This window comes from Panthera pardus, unplaced genomic scaffold (genome assembly GCF_024362965.1).
Source record: "Panthera pardus isolate Hobbes unplaced genomic scaffold, ASM2436296v1 HiC_scaffold_8, whole genome shotgun sequence".
Taxonomy (NCBI): domain Eukaryota; kingdom Metazoa; phylum Chordata; class Mammalia; order Carnivora; family Felidae; genus Panthera; species Panthera pardus.
Genome location: NW_026527013.1, coordinates 141,080,424 through 141,108,088, shown reverse-complemented (window position 1 = coordinate 141,108,088; position 27,665 = coordinate 141,080,424). Strand labels below are relative to the sequence as shown.

At 39.8% G+C, this 27,665-nt stretch overlaps 1 protein-coding gene across 1 annotated transcript; it reads left to right on the top strand.

Annotated features, from left to right (window-relative positions):
* The first annotated feature begins 1,018 nt into the window (after positions 1 to 1,018).
* Positions 1,019 to 25,400, top strand: GPR37 (G protein-coupled receptor 37). Its single transcript, XM_019452617.2, has 2 exons — positions 1,019 to 2,936; positions 19,638 to 25,400. The coding sequence occupies exons 1-2, from the start codon at positions 1,914 to 1,916 to the stop codon at positions 20,454 to 20,456; spliced, it is 1,842 nt and encodes a 613-aa protein (XP_019308162.2). The 5' UTR covers positions 1,019 to 1,913; the 3' UTR covers positions 20,457 to 25,400.
* Positions 25,401 to 27,665: the final 2,265 nt, after the last annotated feature.

Here is a 27,665-nt window from a genome sequence, read left to right as displayed (position 1 = left end):
AAGATCTTTAACTGTATCACATCTGCAAAGTCCCTTTTGCCAGATTTTCACAGGTATTGGGAATTAGGATGTGGACATCTTTTGGAGGGCCATTGTTCTATACCTGTCACAATTGGCATCATATTTTTCATTGTATTTTCTCTTCTTTCTAGATGTTGCCTTTTTTTTTTTTTCATTTCAAAATGTGTTTTTTTTTCTTCGTCTGTCACTTTCTCTCTTAATTAGTTTGCCCATTTTATGTTATATTTGTCTGTCTTACCAACTATACCCTGAACAGCTTTAGCAGGGTTCCTGCTAAAGGTTGGAAAGGCATGGTCAGCCATGCCAAGTTAATTTTCGCCCACCTGTCATTTCCCACTAGTTCATCAAACGAAACTACTTTCTTTGTACTCTGGGCATTCTAAGTAACCCCTGTTAGCATGCTTCCTAACTCGGCGTTAAAGGTAACGATGCATCCTGGACATTTTCACTGTGCGTCCCATTCCCGCAACTGCTCCTTCTCTGCGAACGAAACCTCTGAGCTTCCTTTCTCTCGAGTCTCGGCCCCCGGGAATACCGAACGAGGTGAGCGGGCTGCTCACCTTACTACTCCTTCGGGGCCGAGGCCTGGGCATGCGCACGGCGGATGGGAAGAGAAAGCACGGGTCTCGCCCCTGCTCCTCCCCACCCGGCTCTGGGACCTGTCAAGCTGGTTCCGACATCTGGGGAATTAACGTGTCCCGCCCATCTCCAGCTCCGCGCCCCGCCCTTGTTCCCTCTCCGCTTCCAGCTTCTACGAGTGAAAGCAGCTACAAAGGGCTTGAATGAAACGTGTGTGGGTTTAATGAGTCGTAAACCACCAGGGAATCCAGTCTCCCCACAAACCGGCATCTCTCGGAAGAGGCAGAGGAGGGGGAGGAGGCAAGGAGCGGAGCGCTGGGTGTCGCCCTCGCGCGAAGCGACAGAGCCGCGGGGAGAGGCCGGGCCACCTCCCCCTTTCCGGCCATGCACCGCCTCGCCCGCGGCGGCTCCAGGCACCACACTCTCCGCCCGGGTAGCGCCCGCTGTCGCCGCCACCAGCTCTTTCGGCCGCCGGCACGGCACCGTCCACCGAGGAGCGGCGCCCGCCCTCCTCACTCCCGCCATCGACTCCCTTCTCCGCCAGGACGCACCGCCCAGCAGCCGGCGCCGCCCCCTGGTCAACTTTGAGCTGGAGGAGAAGCAACTTTGACAGTGACCACGGTTTCGCATCCCGCTTCTCCACGGCAGCCGCGGCCTGGCGAGTCGCTGGGGTTAGGTGGGGCAAGAGTTTCCCGGGCGAGTCTGCGCGGCGTCTGGCTGTTTGCAACCTGTTTCCAGCGAGCCGGGAGCGGGATTGTGGCTGCCAGTCATCTGAAGAAGGGGAACTTGTTTTTCTCCCCCCGTAGCGACCTCGGCTTACAACTGGAGAAAGCGGTTGAAAGGATGTAAAAAGGCAGCACAACTGTTACCAACTGGATAAAGCTGTATCGAAAGGATGTAAATAGGCAGAGCAACTGTTACCAAGAAGGCAACCACCCAAAGGCAGGGAGGAACGTGGGGCTTGGTCCGGGCTTCTCCCGGTAGCAACATTCATCAACAGTCAGGTGTTGGTTACAACTTTTCAAGGTCAGCCGTCGGGAGCAGTGACTCCCTCTCTGAACCTTGCGGGGGGGATACGCAGCGCTCGGGGTGGGTTCGGCCGAGAGATGCACGGGAAGCCAAACGAGGAAGGATTGTAGAGGGGGAGGGTTTGTGACCCAAGACCCATCCCCCAACCTCCCCGTAATCTCCCGTCCCCCACAGCCGGGGCGGGGGTGAGTATGTGACATGTGTCTAACTCTCAGCAGCAACTTAGGCAGCAGGTGTCGGTCCTAACCGGGAGCCGCGGCCGCCGGGTGCGCCCTCACCGAGCCATGCGGGCCACGGGCTCGCCTCTCGCCCGCACCTTGCGGCTGCTGCTTCTGCTACTGCTCAAGGTTTCTGCCTCTCCTGCCCTCGGGTCCGCTTCTTCGCCAAGAAACGAAACTTGCCTGGGGGAAAACTGTTCACCTGCACTGAGCCACCGTCGCAGCAGGGACTCTTGGGGACTGGAAAATTCTGCAGAAGACCTGCTAGCCCGTGCGCTCAGGGAGGAGGAGCAGGGGGCAGCAGTGCGCACACCGCCCTTTAGGGACATAAGGGCAGCTCCGGGCGGTGACCCAGGTGCGGGCAGAGGGGCGGAGGCGTTGATCGCAGAACCCTCGGGACCTCCATCCAGGCCGCCTGGAGCCTGGAGGTGGAAAGGTGTCCGAGGTCAGGAGCCCCCTGGAACTTTGGCGAGAGGGAACCCCCCGGCTCTCCAACTCCTCCTTCAGATCTCAGAGGAGGAAGAGAAGGGTCCTAGAGGCTCTGGCATTTCTGGGCACAGCCAGGAGCAGAGTGTGAGGGTGGAACCTGGCGCCAGCGACCTTTATTACTGGCCAAGGAGAGGCGGGAAACTCCAGGGCTCCCACCACGACACCCCACCCAAGACGGTCAATGGACTGTCTGGGCACGAAAGGAGGACAATTGCACCCCCTGGCAGGGCGCTGGCCCAGAATGGGTCCTCGGGCGAAGGGATCCACGAGCGCGGGGGTCCCCGCCGGGGAAACAGCACAAACCGACGCTTGAGAATAAAGAACCCCTTCTACCCACTGACCCAGGAGTCCTACGGCGCCTATGCGGTCATGTGTTTGTCTGTGGTGATCTTCGGGACTGGCATCATTGGCAACCTGGCGGTGATGTGCATCGTGTGTCACAACTACTACATGCGGAGCATCTCCAATTCCCTCTTGGCCAACCTGGCCTTCTGGGACTTTCTCATCATCTTCTTCTGCCTTCCGCTTGTCATCTTTCACGAGCTGACGAAAAAGTGGCTGCTGGAGGACTTCTCTTGTAAGATTGTGCCCTATATCGAGGTAATGCCTTCCAGGGGGTCTCAAGCTACTGGCTTTACCCATTTCTGGGATTTATAGCATCAGAACTGCTGTTCCACGTACCTACCTGGCTGCTGAACCCCTTCACTTTTTTTCTGGGTACCTTCCTCCATTTCTCTTGCCAATCATTGAGAGAGAAGGAGGGAGGAAGGAGGGAGGGGGGAGAGAGAGAGAGAGAGAGAGAGAGAGGCAGCTTTGTTCCCCCACCTTCAAATTCATTTTCTCCTGGATTATGATATAATTAATTATGATCTCATAATGTATAGAATTGTTTAGATTTTAAATTTATCTCTCTGAATATGGCATTTATATATATTTTTTATTTGGCACCTATCAGAGATTCTAGGGTTAATAAGTGACCAGTCAAGGTTGTCTTACCAGAACTCAGCAACCACAAAAAACCATGTTTTGTTTATCCAGTAGGGCTCCAATATGATTTCTCCCCAAGAAGATTATTGCATTTTTTCTTAAATATATAAGTTGGAATACTATTTTATTTAATAAAGGAAATCTGCTTTTGTCGGTTGGCTTCATGATATGTTAATAACCTTCCAAAATTAGTTTACGTGTCTTTGGCTATCTGCCATGCTATCCCATCCAAATTCTTATGTCATTTTTGATTTCTTTCCTTTTCCTTCTCCATTTCTTAACAGTTTTATTTCTTTCGTGTGAATGCACTTAAGCAAGAATAACACGTTGGCCATCATGGCATAGAATTTATATATAGATATATAAATTCCCAGAAGCATACAACATACACTTGTCATTTGTTAGGGTATTGATTGGCTATTTTAAGGGATTGACTAACTCTAGAAAATTTCTTAAGAAGAAGAGGGAATATAACAGGTTCCAAACTTTGGAAACAAAAATATTTCTGAGGAAAATCTTTCTGTTTCTTCTTACAGCTAGTGTCCTGAACCATTATTACGGTGGTTGGAATTTGCTCTTTAAATGGCCTCTCTTTAAACACCAGCTCTTGGAAGGAGCCCAAGTGCTTTGTTGCCAGTTGTGTTTTTAGCCAGCTGGCCCTTGATTTCCTCCATTCAGACTGCCCATTTCATTTATGGAAGCAGAAGAAGGGAAACTGTAAATATTCCAGAGCCCCTGATCCTGTCTGGCACCAGGGCCAGTGACACTATGTTCAACATTGTTCCAGGGCCTAAAGCTAGGGGATAAGTAAACAGAAAACAGTACCTACTTAGAAGAAGTAAGGGAAGAGACAGTAAATGAGACCCTCTGTTATCCTGGCAGGGATCAGATGCAGAATCATTCCATGCTGGCTAAATCAGCTGTTGCTGCTTCACCAAGACCTAGGGTTTCTCTTGTTGCCAGGCTCCAAGTAGCTCTGAAATGTCTAATTTATTTGGTAGTTCATTTTTGAATTGCAGAGGAGGTAATTGAATTCATGTAAGAGAAATGCGCCTATCAATTGCAGCTTCAAGGTCAAGATTTAAGATTTCTCTGATTGTTTGCTTGAATAATGCAGAAGAAATTGACATACAAGAATGAGACAAAAGTAAACTATACAGTGACCAGGAGAGTTACCTGCTCCTCCTCCCTCCCCCCCCCCCCCCCCCCCCCCCCCCGCTGCCATACAAGAGAAGTGTATTGGCTTGTCTAAAATGTACTGGGCATGATAAAACCTTTATACATTAGAGGGGAAAAAACCATATAAAGAAGACAGAAAAAAAATGGGGAAAGAAAAAACCTATTATCCAAGTTCTTGAAAAAAAAAAAACTTTAAAAGAAAGGAATCCCATCCAAATTCAGAAAAGGATATAAAAACTCAGGTTTAATGCAACCTATGAGTTTTGAGTGATGATGGTATTATGTATGTCTTTTCATTGTTTTTCTAACTCTGAGGATTCTTAAAAAATGTGTATTTTCATTTGTATTTCATTTTTTAATTCTCTGCTTCTTAAGTTTATTTTTTACCTCTTTTATTATTAAAACAATTACTGCTTTTTTTGTTTTGTTTTGTTTTGTTTTTTGCTCTGTAGTTTTTCCTATTCTTTATAGCCCTATTTTTTTAGTTATTAGTACTAGGTTTTATTTTCCCTAGAGAAGCAAAGGTTGGAAAGAAATTTACTCATTTTTTTCTTTAAAAATTAGACTATTAATATACATTTTTTATTGTTAAAGTAATGAATATCTTCAGATGTAGTGTTTCTACATTCCTACCTAATCCTATTCTTCTGAAATAATTTTATAATGTGTTAGTATGTTTTGTGAAAATAATTATTGGATAGTAGTATCAGCTCCATAGTTCCTGATTTTGAGAACAAGAAATACAGTCCAAAACTCAAAATAAAACAGTTCTGCCTCCAAGAAGTAAGAGATTTAGTGCCTGTTCCGTGTCACGTCCCTGAGAAATCCGACCCAAATGTGGATATTTGCTTCACAGGAAGTTTATTGGGGTGTGTGCTTAGGTTCAGTGCCTCCTAGGGAATGAAGGAAGCAGAATTGGGCAGGGGGGAAAGTTGAACCGTGATCCCACTGAGACCTCAGCTGATACCACAGGGAGTTGCAGGGCCCCGAGGGCCTTGTACAATATCCTGAATTGAGGCAAGATGGCCCAGACTTTATGTCCCCTAAAGGGACCAGTCACTGGATGCAAGTTGCTTCCAGGAAGGGGGCATAACCTTGAGCTGGGTGGATCTCTCTAAAGGGCAGTTCCTAGAGAGGGATGCAGCTAAGAGCCGTCAATCACCACTAGTCCCAGAAGTTGGAATCAGCACTTTATACCTGAAGGAATTCTGTGGGGAGGCAGTCTGGAACCACAGCCCTCACTACAGTGGCTTTTGAATTATCATGTTAAATTAGAACCAGCGGGCAGTCTGATCCAACCCTCTGATTTTAAAGATGAAACATGAGACCCAGAGAGGAGAAATGATCATCTCAAGCATATATACCTATTCCGTAGCAGCCAGACATTTTGCCTCAAGCTTGTTTATTAGACAAACATCTAGGAGGCAAGAATGTCCAGGGAGTGTTTTCTTTCTATGTCTGCTCCTTGGTGTCTTTTAAAGAAGATTTTTATATCCTGTAGGTAGGGAAAAAATAAGCCCAGTTAACATCATTTGCTATATGATGAAGTTTATGGCTTTTTATATTCTTAGGTTTCATCTTGTTTGTCTTAAATTAACAGTAAGTTCCAGGGGTGCCTGGCTGGCTCATTCGGTAGAGCATGCAACTCTTGATCTTGGGGTTGTGAGTTCGAGCCCCACATTGTGTATAGGGATTACTTAAAATAAAACCTTTGAAAAAACCCAGAATATTAAGTTCCAGAGTTGGTAGCTCTTTTAAAAAAAAAAAAAAAAAATTTTTTTAATTTCAATAATCTGATACAATTGCAGTTTTTAATATGTCAAGCATGATTACTTTAGTTACCAAATCAAGTTATATAGGTTACATTTCATGTTCTCAAAATCACGAAGTGTTTTAGATTGGTAAAAGACACTATAAATAATTACATTTCTTTAAACTTTCTCAAAAACCTTTCCCCCACCAAATTGTTTTCTTCTTGACCACAAGACTTCTAAAATTATTTGAATTTTATTTCCTTTTATTTAGATTTTGCCTTCTCTTCACTTTTTACTTTCTTATATTTACTATATTTGTTGACATCCCCCCATGCACGTTATTATTGATTTATAGTGTATGATTTACCTTTTAGATAGTAATCTGTTTTGCCTTATCCAGTGTTTTTATTTTTAATATTTCTTAGTATAAAATTTTATCCACAATTAATTTTTATTTTTTATTGATGTATAATTGACATATGATATTAGTTTCGGGTGTACAACATAATGATTTAATAGCTGTGTAATCATGAAATGATCACCACAATAGCTCTAGTTAGTATCCATCACCTTACATAGTTATGACATTCTTTTATCTTATGAAAATCTTAAGATCTACTGTTTTACTTTCTTAGCAACTTTCAAATATGTAATGCAGTGTTATTACCTATAGTCACCATGTTGTACATTACATCCCCATGACTTATTTTATAACTGGAAGCTTGTATCTTTTGACACCCTTCAACCATCCCCAGAAATTCCAGCCTCTAGCAGACACCGGTCTCTTCTCTGTTTCTATGAGCTTGGTTTTTTGTGTTTTGAGATTTTTCATTCTTTAGATTCCATATATAACTGAGATCATATGGTCTTTGTCTTTCCCGGTCTGGTTTATTTCATTTAGCATAATGCCCTTGAGGTCCTCCATGTTGTTGCAAATGGCAAGATTTCATTCTTTTTTGTGGCAGAATAATATTCCATTGTAAATATATACACATACATACGCACACCACATTTTCTTTACCATTCATTCATCAGTGGACACTTAGGTTGTTTCCATATCTTGGCTAATGTAAATCATGCTACAATGAACATAGGGGTGTGTATATCTTTTCAAGTTAGTGTTTTCATGTTCTTCAGATAAATACCCAAAAGTGGAATTGCTAAATCATATGGTAATTCTATTTTCAAATTTTTGAGAAATCTCCATACTGTTTTCCATAGTAGCTAGACCACAGTTAATTTGTATTCACAAATTTTCTCTCCTCTCTTCTCTTTGCCTTCTTTTCCTCTTCTACCATAGTTCTTTCCCCACCCCCACCCCCCCCTACAACTTCAGTATTAGCATAATCTTAAGGAGACAGTGGACTTTTGGGGAAAGTTGGGCTTGTGTAGAAAAATAGGAGTTGTTTCTTCAGCAGAAATTACACATCTTTGCATTTTACATTCAACTCTTGTTTTTATTTCACTTTGTTGGCATAAGGCTTGACGAGAGTAGCCAGCTTCCTGGGTCTGTTGCTAGAGAGTTGTTTTATCATATTTAATGTTGCTATGAGTGGGAATATATTGGGAACTGTTGTACTTGATAACTTCTCTCTTTCTACTCCAGGATTCTGGTATCTTTGGGGCCTAGTGATAAATCCTGTAAGGACCAAGGTCAAATGGAATGGTAGGAGAAGGGGATAGGAGAGAAGAGAATCTGAGTGGATGGTGGTCATCCTAACAGACACATCATTTTAAACTCGTTTATTAGATAGTAGACAAAATAGACAAAATAAACAAATCTAGAAATAGTCAAAATAAACAAAACTATGCTCAAAATGATAGTTGTATGTGGAAAGAGAGGGGCAAGGGAGAGGGAGGGGAAAAAAGGAGGGAGAGAGAGAAAGATGGAAATGAAGGTCTGGGTATGGACTGCAATAAGAGAATGGTGTAGGAGTTTCCTACCATACTATTCCTTTAAGGATGTAAAAAATTATTAAAGCCAAATAATTCAGGCACTGAATATGGCAACTGGAACAGATCATTGCTCATTACTTGATGGAAGCCAACCAGTCAGTGTATCGTCTGATTCCAGTCTGCTGCCAAATATTTATTTCTGTTGGGACATTAATTGGAAGTTTTGAATGATACAGGCTCCCCCTTAGTTTAAAGAACTCACACCTTCATGATGTGTGATAGGGAAGAAGTCTTCAAATAGTTGTAAGATAATCCCAGATCGAACTTTATTTTTATTTTACTGGGACACAAGATTCCTACGTGAGGGTAGAGGATGGATAGAAGAAATGCATCTCCCCAGGACCCCTGGACCAGGGATGATTTGTGAAAGATCTACAATCTTTTGTGGTGAAAAGAGCCAAATTCTCCAATGGCTTTAAAAATGCTGTTTTTAAACTGAGTGGAATAGATGGCTCCTTAATTGCCTGAGGCTGTAGTTAGCACTGGCAGGTAAGAAAGGAAGGATCCTGGAAGCTGAAGATGACTTACCATACAGGTATGCGATTCCACACAGATTGCCCTAGAGCCCCCACATTCAAGTAACAGCGCACTTAACATGGCGGATGGCAAATTTGCTTGAGTTGTGGATTAGCCATTAGGCATTCTGATGGACTTGTAAGTGGAAACAAACAGTTTTTTGAGCAATTTGAAAGTTACTAATAATATTCTCTGGAAAAATAAACTCACTGTGTGAGAATGGTGCTTAACAAATATTTTATGACTTCCCATTAATCCTTTTATAATCGTTTTCTACATTTCCATGGAATAAAAATAGTTGATGATTCTCACAGACAAGTTTTAAAAAGTTATAGAATGAACTCTTATTTACAATGCCATTTATGAATAGTGTATGGCAAGGTTTACTGAATTTAGATTCTACATAAATAAAAGTTTTATGATAATCAAATGTGAAATTCAAATAATTTCCTTAACTATTTATTATACTGAGAAGCCATCCTTTTCTAAAGTTTGTCAGTGAAGACACACAGAAATATGGATTTTCTCTACTCCCCTTCTTGAGATATTCATTGGCATTCAGCTTGGAAGGATGATATATAAAACAGCAGCACTCAATAACTGATTAAAGAACAATTTGAGTAATTCATTATCTTCTATAATCCTTTTCCATGTATGTCATCATTCATTCATTTATTTACTATTCGTTTATTCATCAAACATTTATCGGACTTTTCTACTATGTCAGGTACCATGTTAGGTGGGGATGGGAGTAGAAAGCATGGGAGAAAAGGGGGGAGAGTTTCCAGAGATGAATAACATAGATTCCTTACTGCTTTTAAAGTTATAGAATAAGTGAGGCACCTGGGTGGCTCAGTTGGTTAAGCATCCAGCTCTTCACCTCCCTTCGGGTCCTGATCTCATGGCTCTTAAGATCAAGCCCCAAGTCAGGCTCTGTGCTGACAGCCTGGAGCCTGCTTGGGATTCTGTCTCTCTCTCTCTCTCTCTCTCTCTCTCTTTCTCTCTCTCCCTCTCTCTCCCTCCCTCCCTCCCTCCCCCCCACTCACACGCGCATGCGTGCACGTGCACATACACACACTCTCTCAAAATAAACAAAAATAAACTTAAAAAAATTAAGTTATAGAGAAGTAATGTTCTGCAGTGTAATGAGTGCTATAACAGGTTTATTTAATTTTTTTCATGTTTATTTGCTTATTTTAGAGAGAGAGAGAGTGTGTGTGTGTGTGCACACACATGTACATTTGCACACAAGCAGAAAAAGGGCAGAGAGAGAGAGAGAAAGGGAGAGAGAGAGAGAGAGAGAGAGAGAGAGAGAGAGAGAGAGAGAGAGAATTCCAAGCAGGCTCTGCACTGTCAGTACGGAGTTTGATGTGGGGCTCTAACTCATGAACCTTGAGATCATAACCTGAGCCAAAATCAAGAGTCCGACGCTCAACTAAGTCACCCAGGTGCCTTAAACCTATAACAGAGGTTTAAAACCTATAACAGAGGTTTAAAACCTATAAACCTATAACAGAGGTTTAAACAGGGTATTATGGAAGTCAGGAATGGGTCCTGGAATGAGTCCACTCTCAGTTGTACTCAGAACCAAAAATGGAGAAATACAAGTGAAAACTGTGCTCTAATTATTTTTCAATCGTATTCTTATTAATCTGCATAAATCTATACAGCCTAGGTCCATGATGAAAAGATACAAATATGAAAGTCTCTTAATTCTTGCTTTCTTATTTTCTCAATATTTCATGGGATAGGAAGCCCATTAGAATGATTGGCAAGATAATTGGGCAGATAGGACAGCCCTAGAAATTTCACTTAGAACACAGAATTATTCTAAAAGTTAAATTATTATCTGGAATACATTGCCTGAGATAACCATCTCTGCCTTGGAATTATGAGTCTATTAGCCATAAGGAATTAAGTTAATCAAATTTTAAAATTTTACTTAAATGAATGATTTATTTAACAGTGTAATAAATAGTACACTGATTTGAGTCCTTTCCTTCTGAAAAAATCTCAAAAATGTACCTCTTATTTAATTTGACCTTAGAGAACCTAGGAAGAAGGGCTGACAATGGAGATACTTTAGACCCTATTATAGATACTTCAGACCCTATTATAGAAAGAGTATAAGAAAGAATGGACTTTCTCAAGAATTGGATTAATCTTTCAAGCAAGAAAGATTCTGAGTGAGGACTTATCCTGAGTTCCCATGGATTGCCAAGATACCTAGTTATACTAACAAAGCATCCTTCAACAGCAAAAAGGAAGCAAATATACCTGCAAAAGCAAAATAGGTCTGAGTTTATGATTCCCAGGCTGAGTAGGTGAAGGCGTATGTACCATGCTTTTGACCCTTCCACACCATGGACCTTGATAGAATGTTTCCACCTTTAAAAGCTCTTTCCATGTGCTGCGACTAGATTTAACAGTGTCACATTGGAAGCGCAGGGATCTGTGTCTGGGGTGTGGACTGTGTGGGGAGAGGGATGGGCAAGCTACTATGCAGTGAGATTTGTGTCTGGCATTGCGCTTCTGATTTCATCCTCTTGGGATCCTCCTGTCCTTTAACTTCCCAACAATTGACCTGCCAAAGTCTACTAATTAACCCGACCTTCTTGTCAAGACTAACTCTCAAGTATCCTAATCAGAATGGCATTCTTTTTGCCAGAGGAGATGATCTCATCTAAACTTTCAAGGTAGAGTGGAAAATGGGGTTGCTGCAACTTCAGATATGGGGCCTCTCTATTTGAAAAGTAGGTATACATACCTTCCATAAAACTTCCATAAAACACAGGATGGAATCACAGTGCCAGGCTTATTCCCGAGATAGAATACTTTCAGTTTGTGAATTTATGATGGTTTTCACTGTTATTTGTCAGCACACTTGAATGGTTCATAGCATTAACAAGGCCAAGGTCACTGATTTGATCCAGGACTGGAATGAGTCATTTTCATTAGTCTATGACTGTGCTCAAGGCTGCCATTTTTTACTTCCTGCTCGTCACTCCTCACCCTAAGTGCCTTTTCTCCTACCTTCACTGTCTTCTCCTTGGCTCAACTTTCTCATGTATAGGAAAAGATCTGTTAACTCATTCACAGCAAGATGAAAGATTTAGAGGTACATACATTTTATAGGAGGATTGAGTGGAGAAAGAGTACTTCCTTAACAGACTACCAAGAGTGGAGTTTTGGCTAAGAGAAGACAAATTTTGTCTTCAAAATTTCGGGTTTCTTAGTGTCATTCAAATCATAATTACCCAGCCACAAATGGATGAGGAATATGTTTTTAGTTTAGGTTTTCTGTCATGCAAACTAATATTATTAAGGACAAAGGAAAATTGGTGAAATTGATTACTGTTCTTTGGAAGCTCATCAGAGCTTGGGATGGCCAAGCTTGGGCTTGGGATAAATATTACATTTTTAAATGGATTTTAATTATTGAGAATCAACATGGAATATATAAATTATATATATTAACATCTGTTGATTTCAATAGATTGTTTCCCTCCTAGGACAAATGATGTTAATCTTGCTTCGCTGTTATTTTTTATACTAATGAGCATTGACACATTTATAACCAAATTATAACATTTTACGCAAGTTGTAGTAAAATGTGTGTGTGTATATGTGTGTGTGTGTGTGTGTATACGTATATATATGTACTGTTATACTGTGTATATATAGTACACAGAAATGTACTGTGCTGCAGAAGCCAGAAGTCACAATTGGTAGGAAACCTTATGTCAAGGTGGGACAATAAGGTAAAGAAAGATTTATAACGTCAATACAAGTTTGGGGGTGATATGTTAGCTTTTAAATAGTCTCAATTGAAAAAAAAAGAGAGAGAGAGAGAGAGAGAGAGAGAGAGAGAGGGAGGGAGCCAAACCATAAGAGACTCTTAAAAACTGAGAATAAACTGAGCGTTGATGGGGGGTGGGAGGGAGGGGAAAGTGGGTGATGAGCATTGAGGAGGGCACCTGTTGGGATGAACACTGGGTGTTGTATGGAAACCAATTTGACAATAAATTTCATATTAAAAAAAATAGTCTCAATTGTTTTTAAAATAAGTAAGAGCGTGTTACTAAACTTAAGCAAAAGGGAGGGAGGTAGAGAATGAGACAATAGTAATAGTCAATGTCTTCAAAATATTTTGCTTTTCCATAACATTGGGAATCAAGTATAGATGAAATATATCGGGTATAATTGAAATAAATGGATATTTATAATATGTGGGTGTATCAGATTAAATCCTAGTGATTTTGATAAAGGTAAGAAGCCTTCTCTTTGACTGTGGAAGAGTGTCTGTAAATAGCTTTATTTTGTTTTAGAGATGCACGCATGCCTGGAAGGGGTGCGGCAAATCTCTCCTCCTTGCTCTATTTTGACTTGGAAACACTAATGGATGTGTGTTACTACCACAGTGTCATGACTTGCATGCTTTCTGAAATGAAGACCTCTTGAAAAAGGCCATCTTATTCACAGCAGAGTCTCTGATAACATGTTAGTCCCACTGGTGTTCAAAGAAGCGTCTCTTTCCTGGAAAAGTTGCCCTCAAGTGCTGTAAGCGTAAGGATTATGGAAAATGCAAGAGGACGCCAAAGACATACAAGCTGAAGACATTTAGAGTTTCAAAGGAAACTCTACCCTGTGCTCCTCCTGCTTTTTTCCTGACTGATTGTTAGGCCTGTAACCACAGACTTATAATAGATTATCATTCATGGTCCAAATGAATGGGTTTTCTTAACAGTAATGCCCTTGTTTTGTGAGTTACTTGTATACAAAGGAGTACACAGAAATAGATCTACTTAAACATCTTTTTGAGGTAAAATATAAGTTAGGATAGAGTACAGTTGTCATGACTTTAGCTAGAAATTTCCCTATTTTCTAAAAATCAGCCTATTCACTGTACTGAAGCATATAGACTTAATTTCATATGAAAGACATTTTGCTTTGGAAGTACATTGGTCTTCCCCCCCCCCCCCATTGTTATCACTGATTTATATCAGAAAGTTTAGCAAGAGATACTATTTATTTGGTAAGAGTTGTACTTTCATAGCTTACTCTCATTCAAAATGATTTCTTATTTGTCTGTCTGCAGTACGCTTCTGAGAAATGGAGCAACAGATAAGACAACAGCCAAGGATCTTCCTACAAAGATCCTTACCATTTTTCATAAAGCATCCGTGCATACTTTCTTCCTATCATTTTGAGGGAACGGGAAAAGTGACTATGATGGCCTAGGCTTTCTCATGGGCTGATATTTTTGTATTGAATTTGAACTTGAACAGTGGGAAGAACATTTTGACCCCAGAGCTGCTGCTTTCCCACGGTGAGTACTCATGTATCAACTTTGTGCCTGCCCAGTGCCTCGAAGCAATGCCACAGGTGGCTGCAGCTTGGAGAAGCCTCATCACTCGGGATGTGGACTGAGCGGGCGCTGAAGGAGTTTTATGGTTGTTCCTCTGGGATATGGAGAAGGGCAGAGCATTGCTGTTTGAAAGAAAGATTTTTGAATTGTTCCTTTTGATTCTCTTGTTTGTGTATTTTGATGCCAACACCCTCAAATGCTTAATATCTTTTTCCCAAATAGTTAAAAATTTATGCTTCCAGCTTCCCTCTGATCTTCATTTTCAAAATTAATAGTCTTGTCTATTAGAAGTGTTTACAGTTCTGCTTTTGTTGACGTTAATTATTTCTCCCATTGCAGTTTAATTAATAGGAGATTGCATCTTACTCATTCCATCTCTCAGGATGTTGCTTCAAAAAACCACCCCTTACCAGCTTTACTCCCAAGAGCATATTTCTTAGTGACGTTGAATTTTAGCAATCTGATATGGTCATTAAATGCAGAAGATCCAGCATTTATGGTACAGTTTTATAATTGCATATAATTGCACTATTCATCTCGGTAGAATTTCTAATGAGCTGTAAGTAAACAAATATGTTTGAAAATTGTGATAGAGATCTTTTCATGTTACACCAACATTTTGCATTTTTAATTGCAAGGATAGATTTCATATCTGAGATAGCAGAAATTAGCCCACCACCCATGATCCAGATGTTTTTTATCAATTAATTTCTGAAGTTGATTCTTTACAGATGTTTAAGGCCTTCTATAAATAATTTGGGGAAGTACTGAGCAGGGGCTTTGTACCTTTCTTGCTCTTTCGCTTCATAAAATCAAGTGCATAAGTGGATTTGCAGAAAAGTATCTGAAGTGATAGCACTGCAGGCAATGGCGGTAAGAGGGAGGAGACATCTAGGACCGGCCTTGGGGCTGCGGTTGCTGTTGGCAACTACATGGTAAGTGCCATCTGCATTTGGGGCAGCATTTTACTCCAAGGCCCCAGCTCTTGTGACTTTCCTGCTTCAGCTGGATCCTAACGGAGGAGAACACTATCAGAGAGAAGTACGATTTGACAACAAGAAACTAGGCGCAGGAGCCTCCTGAAACTTGTGTATGAAACTTGGGAAGCTTCCCTCAAACCGCGATTTGGATTATAGATCAAATATGTTCTTTTAAACATATTTGGTGCTCAGTCCTAAAGCTTTTGAGAATATGGCTGAAGAACTAAGCATCTGCAAATAAAATACAATGTAGAAGGGTGCCTGAGTGGCTCGGTCGGTTAAGCACCAGACTCTTGGTTTCTGCTCAGGTCATGATCTCACGATCAGTGGGATCGAGTCCCGTGATGGGCTCAGGCTTATAGCATGGAGCCTGCTTGGGATTCTCTCTCTCCCTCGCTCTCTCTGCCCCTCCCCTGCTTTCACATGCAAATAAACTAAAAAAAAGAATAGCATAGAATTCCTGAGTGAAAGTAGGAGCACATGTAAATTTTGCTTAAAACTTGCTCTGGCTTTTGTTATCATGTGCAATGAAATATACAGAACCTAGAAAGCATTTTTTGGTTTTCTAGCAAGTGAACTTCTTCTAATTAAAAGTGGATATGTATCACAGTTCATAAATATCTAAGGAGAGGCAATCTAACACACCCTTCTTAGTACATGTCCACCTACGTTCATCGGTTATTACCTTTCATGAAATGCTTTGCAACAGACTGAGAGTTAGGTATGCAAATGCTAGCTCTTGTGATCATTGGTCCAGATCTTAAATCTCTGTGTTTAAAATTAAGGAGATTAATCAGGGGAGAAGATGCTATCTCTTGAGTGTTATGTGTTCTTTGTAAAGAATGATAGAAAACTACCAAGCAAATAGATGTTCCAAGTCTCTGAGAGATTGCCTGTCGTCAGATTCCCTAGTGTTTTTGTCTTGCCAAGCTTTCCTTTTAATAGAAATGCTATTCATAATTGTAAAAGAATGCACAGCATTAACCTTTGTAGCTTTCTTTATGGACTGACTCAGGATACATAGGTGACATGCACAAAGATTTGCATTAGTGAAGATGACACAGAAAGCCTTGCTGAGGATGTGTGTGCATTTGATAGTTGGAGAACCTTTTGTTGTTTTCTGTTCTTCTAGAGAAATGAATCAAACTGCTTGAAAAACTAGTATGTAAATGTAATGTTTCAGAAATCCATGAAATAAAATACTGCAATTTCTAAGTAATACTGTTTGATACAGACCTTGAGAAGAGAGCAAGTCCTCGGGTTTCCATTCAATGTGTGGCAGTTACTGACAGATCTGATCTTAAGACAGTCGCACAGCAGGGGCCTCAATTTTAGAATTATTTTGAATCTCTGGCAGAGATGCAAAATAAATTACCATCAAGATGAACAATTCATTAATTTGAAGGTTAATTTTAAAAACGTGTATGTAGAGATGACTTTTTACGGCAGTCATATCGGATTGATATTTCTTGTACTGGTATGTATGCAAAACTTTCTGAAGATTTTGTACAACAGGAATTGTGCTTATAAGCTCAGTCATGTAGTCTTGATCTGCCCTGATGTGGATTGTGAGTCATACTTTTTCTTCAGTTTTGCTTTTCATACACTTAAGCCCTCATTACATCTCGTTTTTCAGACTGTCTCCACTAAGAGTTGTGAGAATAGTCAGGGCATGGATGCCACGTCCTTACTTTCTGTAGCGGGACTGGTAGACGTTGACTAATGTGTTGCGTGTAAAAAGGGGAGAACATTGGACATTGGAACTCTCGTAGAATCTGCAAGGCAAGTTGCCATCGTTACTGGGGAGAGTGACAGCTTGAATGTGGCAGATAAACAACCAATGTGTTGAGTGTCCAAATTGTTATGACAAATGGTTTTCCTTTTTTCAACATGATCCCTTTGAGTTCCAAAAAATTAGACATTAACATTTATAAAATGTTAATATCTAATTATATATATATAATGTTAATGTCTATTATATATATGTCCAATATATATATGTAATATATATGTCTAATATATATATGTCTATTATATATATGTCCAATATATATATGTAATATATATGTCTAATATATATGTATATATGTGTGTATACATATATATATGTATACACACATATATATGTGTATATATACACACATATACATATATATATGTATATATACACACATATATATATATATGTATACACACACACACACATATATATATATACATATATATATATATATATATATATGTATACACACACATATATATTTCCCCCCTTGCCCCTTTGCCAAGGCATGACCAATAGCTGCCAGAGGAGAGTGCATGCACATACCGAGTGTCCAGGGTACACCCCAAAACATCTTTCCCACCTAGCGAGTTTTTGTCTCCTGTTTCATCTTAAACCTCATGGACAGTTTACCATCTACCTTCATTGTCTTTACTTAAGTATATAAATAATGGCTACATGTATTAAACATTAAATTACTTCAATTTCCCCTGAATAATTGAGTAAATCTGGTGCTCCCAGATGACGACCGTGTTTATCTTGTGACCGTGAGAACCACCTTCCCCCTCTTGGCTGACTATGACCTCTCTGAGGGAAAGAACGGTTTCTTGTTTCTTTCTATATCCCCAATATCTAGCAGAGTGTTTGGCACATAATTGTTATCAATGAATGTATGCTTGCGTTGAGTACATGTCTGTGTACCCTATTAGAGTGTATGATGTTTGTAAATATTTTACAGACTACAGAATGATAGTATGTTTACATTAGGAACATGCATTTATATTCCTGGCAAAGTATCTGTGTGAAAAAGATGTGTACATAGTTTTGGTTGTTAACCTTTAATTGTTGATTTAGTTAGATGGCCTGGGCCATGCACATATATGAGTTTGGATACAGGGCTCTATGTGGGCAGCGTCAAAGGGTTCTTTGATCTGAAATTTTCCTATGACTGGTATATTTAGACATTATATCTGGCTCCTTTTTGCATATTTTCATGGTTACTTTTTATGTCTCCTATTTCTTTGACATTCTTTTAGTATCATATAATTTTAAATTTGATAATGTACTTATTTCATGGTAAATGTATACGGCTGATATATGCCTGATTCTGTACCTTGCTTCTTTTGGCACATAAGTTCATAAGTGGTGGGTTGTCTCTTGCATATCGTGATTTTTAATTGTGAATTCATGTTCCCTTGAGTTTTATCGGTGGATTTCTCTGAGGCCCGCTTTTAAAGTGCGTTTTTCCAGAGAGGTTTGTGCTTTCTTCCACCAGGTGCCTGGGACAATTTAAAATTGTAATTTGGGTTTTTCTGAGCCACATAGATGGTGTTAATTCTGGCCTTAGGCCAGTGTAAATTCGGGCTCCTGGTTAGAATTTGCCCTTTTTTTAATCTCCAGTTCACCTAGATCCAAATCATGTAATGCAGACAAGTTTCTCTACTATTTCCCTTTATGTTTTTTCTCTATATACCCATGAAGATGTCACTATTTGGGGAATTTGAAATTCATAAGGGGATCTTTGACCTAATCCCCACAAACACTGACTCTAGCCTTGTTTCTTACCTCTCTACCTGGGTACCTGGCCCCATCCCTCTGGCTAAAACCAACCTGAAACTCTCACTGGGAAATGCAGATGTCCCTAGGGCAACCATGCAATGTGCAGGGGGAGGAGTCACTGACCTGTTGGGCATTTGTTTTTTCATTGATTTCAAATTCTGGAGACTTTGCCTTTCTTGTTTTCCAGAAGTATATCATTTGAAAATAATATTAAAATACTTTATTTTGCATTAGGAGAAATTGGAGATCTCTACTCATCTCATTTGTTGGAAATAAACTCTTGTATGTTTTAAGTTTATTTATTTGAGGAAGAGAGAGAGACAGAGAGACAGAGACAGACAGAGAGACAATGGAGGAGGGGCAGAGAGAGAGAGAGAGAGAAAGAATCTCAAGCAGGCTTTGTGCTGTCAGTGCAGAGCAAACTCACAAACCGTGAGATCATGACCTGAGCTGAAACAAGAGTCAGACATGTAACTGACTGAGCCACCCAGGCGCCCCAATAAGCTCTTAAATGTTTGCTGTGTGTGAGGTGTGCTATCGGCCCCCACACTGGAAAACATGATTACCCTTTTAGTAATGAAAATGGGATACACTCAACTATCCTTCCTTATCTAGATCTTCTGGTGGCAGGCATTTTTGTGGTGACTGAAATTCTTGGGGTGTCTGTGTTCTTTTCAATAACAAAATGGTATTGGACTAGTGGGTCCTTATGGATCCTTCCAGCTGTAAATTTTTCTGACTGCATGACCCTGAACCACTACATTTCTTTCCTTTTTTTTTTTTCCCTGCCTATTTTCATCTTTACAATGATTTGGCAAATGTCACCAACCCAGTTAACCAGTTAACCGTGCCTCATTCCAGGAAATTGTTCTGTTTGTGTTTTTTCGTTTGTTTGTTTTGTTCCCCCCCCACCCCCCTGTTTTGCCAATCTGTATTTATTGCCTAGTATTCCGACCTTTCAGAGATCACCCGGAATAAATGCATTCTGTGCTCCTCCCGCAGGTGGCTTCCCTCGGAGTCACTACCTTCACCTTATGTGCTCTGTGTATAGACCGCTTCCGAGCAGCCACCAACGTGCAGATGTACTATGAAATGATCGAGAACTGTTCTTCCACAACTGCCAAGCTTGCTGTTATATGGGTGGGTGCCCTACTGTTAGCACTTCCAGAAGTCGTTCTCCGCCAGCTGAGCAAGGAGGATTTGGGGTTTAGTGGCCGAGCTCCCGCGGAACGCTGCGTCATCAAGGTCTCCCCTGACTTACCGGACACCATCTACGTTCTAGCCCTTACCTATGACAGCGCAAGACTCTGGTGGTACTTCGGCTGTTACTTTTGTTTGCCCACACTTTTCACCATCACCTGCTCTTTAGTGACTGCGAGGAAAATCCGCAAAGCGGAGAAAGCCTGTACCCGAGGGAATAAGCGACAGATTCAGCTGGAAAGCCAGATGAACTGTACAGTGGTGGCTCTGACCATTTTGTATGGGTTTTGCATCATTCCTGAAAATATCTGCAACATTGTTACTGCCTACATGGCTACGGGGGTTTCCCAGCAGACCATGGACCTGCTTTATATCATCAGCCAGTTCCTTTTGTTCTTTAAGTCCTGTGTCACCCCTGTCCTCCTTTTCTGTCTTTGCAAACCCTTCAGTCGGGCCTTCATGGAGTGTTGCTGCTGTTGCTGTGATGAGTGCATTCAGAAGTCTTCGACAGTGACCAGCGACGACAATGACAACGAATACACCACGGAACTCGAACTCTCGCCTTTCAGTACCATCCGCCGCGAAATGTCCACTTTCGCTTCTGTTGGAACGCATTGCTGAAGAACAGCCTTTTCTTTGGTTAGATCTATGTGTTTGATTTTCATATCCTGTCAATGTTTTTACTTCATATTTTTCCCTACCGGGGAAAAATGCAACGAAAGAGAGAAATATTAACGACTGTAGAACTGATTTTGCAAATTAATATTTGTGCTTTGAAAAAAAATGTTTATATTTAGTTATTTAAGACGTATGAGAAGGCCAATAGTTTTAGATCATTACATCTGGTATGGTGCTAATATTTTATTTGAAAAAAGTTACTGCACCTTAACTTAATTACTAACTTTCTTTTAAAAATATAATCAGTGTATATTGATGATAGCCATGCGATTTTGTAGGTTATTTTATGTTTGAGTTGTGATTGACAGTATATTGTATATGGTATCGTGAGATGATTTGTAGTTAAGGAGCATTCACAAAGTAGCACCAAATAAATTATACTTTATTGTTTAATGTCATTGTCAATCTACTTTTAACCGAGATTCAATAAATCTTTTAATTGCCTTAAATACACAATTACTGGTTCTACGCACAATTTAAAGTCAGCCTTATTGCTTTAAAGTTCTATTTTCCTTTAAGGCAGGTAATCACTATGTTCTAAAGCAGTTTTCCTAATAGTACTATTTTATATGCATGATTCATATACAACTATATTGTATGTTCAAACAAAATTGTATTTTTAATATTCAGATACAGATGTAAAATTACTTCCAAGTATTTATAAAATGTGAATAGACAGCAGAGCAGGAAGAAAGTATCTTTTTTATCATTATTATTCACCTCTGAACTAGCATATAGAGCTATAGATTTTCCCGTTATGAATTATGAGCAGAATCTAGGATTAAAACATGATGCACCTGTCATCTGATTTCCTCTGAACACTGACCTTTGAAGCACTCTGAATTCTAACTTTTCTCCACTTAAAAAATGAACTTGGTTACATCTGTGTGATTTAATTTCTCGAAGTAGAATGAAAGTACAGTAGTAGGATAATAAAATATTTATATATCTTGATTTGAACACTTGAATATTCAAATTTATTTTGAATTGATATTCCATAAGCTTCCAACAAAAAACTAATCCTCTCCATTTGAATATTAGATTCCCCTCAGGAGTTTAAGCTCCGGCAGTTGTGTAGGATGACTGCCTACCGTGCAGGACACGTGTCTAAATCAGGTGGCAGAGACAGCGGCCCAGCGATAGATGTAACGTCTCTGTCTTCAGACAGAGCACAGAAGGGAAACCAATTTGCTGGCCAGAAACCATCCTCTGTTTTCAGCTGGTCAATTTCTGTACATTGAGCATAACCGAGTGGTGACTTCTTTCTTCCAGATTATAGCATGATGTTTTTTCATTGTTAAGCTTTAGTGTTAGAAAAATTACTTAATCTAGACCGTTCATCTTCCAGATGACACTCAGATTAACTAAATGACAATGTCCAGAATATCTCCTTTTCCCTGGTCCAGTACTCTGTGAAGGGATTTCCACCCACCCCACTGCCCCACTATCTGTATTGTATGGAATTTGAGGGATTTGAGAATGAGAAGAAAAAAAAAAAAAGATACCATTGTCTTCTTATAGATCCCTGTAATAAATCTTTGGAAATCTTCTTGAGGACACCTAAACTAGGTTTTGGCTACTGAGATCAACAATTGTGATTTCACAGTGTCTCTCCTGAGACTTAGTCAACTTTATAAATCAAGAAATACTGACTGAGGTGGCTCAGTCAGTTAAGCATCCGACTCTTGGTTTCAGCTCAGATCTGGCAGTTCGCGGGATCGAGCCGTGCGGTGGGCTCTGTGCTGACAGTAAGGATCCTGCTTGGGATTCTCTCTCTCTCCCTCTGCCCCTCCCCTGCTCATGTCCTCACTCTCTTTCTCACTCCCTCTTTCTCTCAAAATAAATAAATTTTTAAAAAGAGAGAAAAACTGATTGAGAACATGATGTAGAAAATGTTCTATGTTATCACCTATAGTAAATAAAAGTAACCAGAGCTTAGTGTCAGATTTTCAAAATCAGGCAGGGGTGGCATGAGAAAGCAGGAATAAGACAAATGCGTGTACAATGATGGTTAAAGCTGGGACCTGCTAGGGAGGTGTAAAGGTCCACGATAGATCAGAAAAGAGAGAGAGAGCCCACCAGACTGGGAGAGATCGTGAAAGGCTGTGTAAGATAACTGGATGGATAGTCTGTCAGAAGTTTGATAAAAGTACTATGAGGAGTGAATACTCCAGGAGGAGGGAGCTGGTTAAAGGAAGAGAGAGAAAACTCGTGGGGTATGACTGAAGAATTAATGTTTGGTTTGGTCCGGTCTGGTTCCCATGCTATGTGTGCATAGAAGCCTCATGGAATATGCTGATGAAAATATGCACTGAAACCATATTATAAAAGGGTCATGCTTTGAAAGATGTTCAGACAGAGTCCTTCAGGAAATGTGGCTTGTTTTTTGAGCATTGGAAAAACATTGTCGCAACTCTGTGGTAGGAAGATCAATTTGAAGACAATTTAAATGGGCTATTGGGAAGAGTCTGAAAGTGAAAAAACAATTAGGAAAATGTTATACAGGTTGGACTCCAATGGAGGCAGTTGGGACTCAAATTTCTTTTTTCCTGGTATCCTTGACTTTCAGTTGAAACATATGCCTTCTTATTGAAAGCTATCTCTGTCAAAGTAGAAACTTTGATAACCACAATGAAGTCATCCCAAGGGTGAAGTAGCTTGGAAGTTTTCTCATGGCCTTGATCACAGCTTTCTCATAAGAATTCCTACAGCATGCTTTTAAAAAAAAAAATTAACCTTTTTTGCTCTACTTCTTAATAATCCAGATCCCGTCCCGTGTCTTCCCCCTCCTCAAAGTTTCCTTAAGAAGAGAAATTCATGCATAAGATTAAGTCTACTAAAATTTTGATTGATCAGAAAACTCTACAAATGATGTCTGAGCTACTGAACCAAATCAACTCTGTGGTTTCGGGATAGTCAATAAAACTCTTCAAAATATCTATGTCTGTATCTATATATCTAGATGTATGTCTATATAGATATAGATTATTCATTATATCTATTATATATCTATAACTGGATTGTATAATCAACTCAGCATTTCCTTGATAATTCACAATTCTGAAGACTTCAAATCTATGACTTCAAAAATCAACTCATTTACATTCAACTCAATGATCCTTTATTAAACCTCTTTATGCCTGGTGCTAGGCTAGGCAGTTGGAACACATAATTTAACTTTTTTTCATTTATTTTGAGATAGCTAGAGAGCACGAGCATGCATGAGTGGGGCAGGGGCAGAGAGAGAGAGAGAGGGAGAGAGAGAGAGAGAGAGGGAATCCCAAGCAGGCTCTGCACTACAGCGTGGGGCTTGATGTGGGGCTTGAATTCACGAACCATGAAATTATGACCTGAGCCAAAGTCAGATGCTTGACCAACTGAGCCACCCAGGCGCCCCTAACATTCTTAACCTTAAGATCCTTGCAAATAAAATTTCGTGTGACAAGTGCAGCATGCATGAAGCACAGAGTGGATGGTGGGAAGCTGAAAGTGAACCAACTCCCTTTGAGAGCTCAGTGGTTGGGAGGAAAGAGATAGGAATGAAGACTTCACAGAGGAGGAAGAACAAACGAGCACTTGGTTCCGTATTTTAGATCTAAGTGATTTACATCTGAATCCAGATGAATTTGTGTTTATTCTATGGACATGTTGATACTGTTTTTACAAATATATGCTTAATAATTCTTTTTTTTCATCATTTACTTTTTTCTCATAAAAGTGGAATTAGAATAAAGGTCCACTTCCTTAATAATTATGATAAGATTGATTTTTAGTGTGTTATAAAAAGTATGCAAGTGAAATTGAGTGCAGAGCATGGATGGGTGAAATAATGACTCTTCCATTATATCTCAATTCATTTATTCAACCAATGAATACCATTTATTCAACTTACTACTATATGTTAAGCACTGTTGTGTGTGCATGTGCCATAGCTGTTAAAAAATTCTGAAGAAGCCCTCCCATCTCTTGTTGAGAGAGACAGAAATTATACTAAATAAATGTTAAAGTATTATATACACATGGTATGTTTGATAATGAAAAGTAACATGGACAAAAGGAGTACCAGTGTAAGGAGGGATTAGGAAGAAGACATTAGTGTAAAAGTGATATTAGAGTAAACAAGTTATATAGCCATCTGGGGGAAGAGCAGAGGGAATAGGTGAGGTGCAAAGGCTCTGAGGTGGACACATGCCTTGATAGGTTTCGGGAATAGAAAGTGGCCAATGTGGCTCGAACAGATTGAGGGAGGGGAAGAGAAGTACCATATGAGATCAGAGAGCTGAAAGGATGCCACATGATAAGCTATTGCAATGACTTTGCTGTTTATTCTGGGTAAGACTCCGTTGGATGGTTTAGAGAGAGGACTGACTTGACTTTTTAAATAACATTTAGTTATTTAGTTTTAAAATTAAGATACATTTTTTATTAAGATATAAATTCACCCCTTTTAGCATATAGTCCTGAGCACATATCATCATGTAACCACCACCAAAAAGTATAGAACAGTTCTATCATTCTAGAAAGTTCTATAGTTCTATAGAACAGTTCTATCTTTCTAGAAAGTCTCCAAAGACACATGGAGGCATGTGTCTTTGTAGCCAACTCCTTATTTCACCCTCAGCCCTTGTACTGATGTTTTCTGTCCTTATAATTTACCTTTTTCAGACTGTCATATAAATGGATTATACAATATATAGCTTTTGAGTCTTTGCGTAATATATTGGATATTCATCCATGTTGCTGTGTGTATCAGTAGTTTATTTCTTTTTATTGTGAAGTAATATTTTATTGTATGGATGTATCACAGTGTATGCCTTTCCCAGTTAAGGGACATGTGCACTGTCTCCAGTTTCCAGTTGTTATGAATAAAGTCACTATAAACAATGATGTATAGTTTTTTATGTGGACATAAGTTTTCATATCTCTGGTAAACAGCTAGGAGAGGAAATTTAGGTAAGTCTACTTTTTAACTATGAGAAACGACCACCTGTTTGCCAAAGCTGCTGTACCAAAAAAAGATCAACAGAAAAATCAAAAGGATAATGAATATGTGTACCTTACTCACTTGGAATCACAAGTTATTAACAGTTTCCACACCTGCTCTCTTTTTTTTCTTACCGTTTGAAAATAAGTTACAGATATTAGTGATGCTTCACTTGTAAACACTTCATCATGTATCTCCTAAGAACAGGAACATTCTCCTGCTGAACTCAGCATCATTATCAGAGCCAAGAAATTAAACATTGAAACAGCCATATTTCCTAATATCCAGTACATTTTCAAATTTCCCAAATTATGCCCAATAATGTCCTTTATAGGAGTTTCCCTTATAAAACTTCTTTCCCTATTCCTCCACTCTTCTTTCTTGGTTCTTTTTAGATTTGGGACGTTACTATTATCTTAGGTGGGGTTCCTGAAAGCAAAACCAGAGAAGGATTTAAGTGCCAGTGACTTATTTGTTCCTTTTTTCCTATTTTTGAGGAATATTGGTCGATAGTTTGTATGTTTTTCCTTGTGATATCCTTCTCTGGTTTTTTTTTTTTTTTTTAATTAAAATTTTTTTTCATGTTTATTTTTGAGACAGAGACAGAGCATGAGCAGGGGAGGGAAGAGAGACAGGGAGACACAGAATCTGAAGCAAACTCCAGGCTCCAAGCTGTCAGCACAGAGCCTGATGTGGGGCTTGAAGCCACGAACAGTGAGATCATGACCTGAGCTGAAGTCAGACATTTAACCAACTAAGCCACCCAGGCACCCCCCTTTTCTGGTTTTATTCTCTGAGTAATACTGGCTCCAGAGAATGAGGTGAGAAATGCTCCACTCTTAATTTTCTGAAAGAACTTCTGAGGAATTCCTATTATTTCTTAAGTATTCAACAGAACTCCTGAGCAAACCATCTTGGATGGGGCTTTTAATTGTGGAAAGATTTTCAATTACTACTTCATTTTCACGATGTGTATGGCAATGATTACATTTGAATTCTTCACCTCTCTGAGTCTTACAGGCTTTTCATGTAGGAATTTCTGTTTCAGACTCTGAATATTTCACATTCAGAAAGTTCCCTGATTCTGTGAAAAGTCTTGGATCCATTATTTATCACATGAGACACTCTTTTCCAAGCTAATTCTCAGCCACTGGATCTGAATCTAAGTCTATAGTGGGCTAAGCACCCAAGTGGTTCTGTTGGGGACCTCTCCTGGAGAAACATTGCCATAGATGTTCCAAATAACTGTGATGATTCTTCCTTTGTTCATTCTAGCCTTTTACAATTCCTCAGAATTTCCAAGAACATGTAACTAATTTATAATTATACGAATATTCTCTCATGGTTGGTATTTTCAGGGACCTACAATATTGAGTAGATGAATTAACATATATATAGAGAACAGAGTCTTTTGTAGAATAAATGCTCACTAAATATTAGCCACTATTATTATATCTTATTAATATTATTCTTATGTATTAGCAACACTATGAACTTCAAAAAGGACACGCTTCAAATTTCCTCAACTTCATAGTTACTTAGCAATACTTACATTATTTGTGTCAACCAGAATGTTCCATTTTAGGACTACCTAGGTTAAGAACTGGTCTGATCTTACAGAAGATGCCTTTACCGTCAGATATTCAAAACACAAACTTACACTCCTGCAGACTGGTCCATATTCCTAAAGCTTGTATCAGTGAACAAGCAGTTATTTAAACTTATGTCTTTGGCATTCCAAATGTCCTGCCCTCCCTTTATCCTGTACTTGAATAGTATGTCTTAATTAGCAGCAGGTGTAGCAACTTTTCTCCTATAATCACTCCTGGTCCTGAATTGGAAAATGTTTGCCAGGGAGCTCGGTTCCTCTGAGAAACATTTAAGATACTTCTATTCAAGAAATGTTCTTCTCCAAACCTTGCCTCTCAGTTTAAAAACAGATGGCCTTGGGTGCCTGGGTGGCTCAGTGGGTTAAACATCTGACTTCAGCTCAGGTCAAGCTCTCACGGTCCGTGAGTTTGAGTCCCACCTCAGGCTCTGTGCCCATAGCTCAGAGCCTGGAGCCTGCTGCAGATTCTGTGTCTCCCTCTCTCTGCCCCTCTCCCACTTGCACTCTGTCTCTCTTTCTCTCAAAAACAAAACAAAATAAAATAATAAAAAATATATAA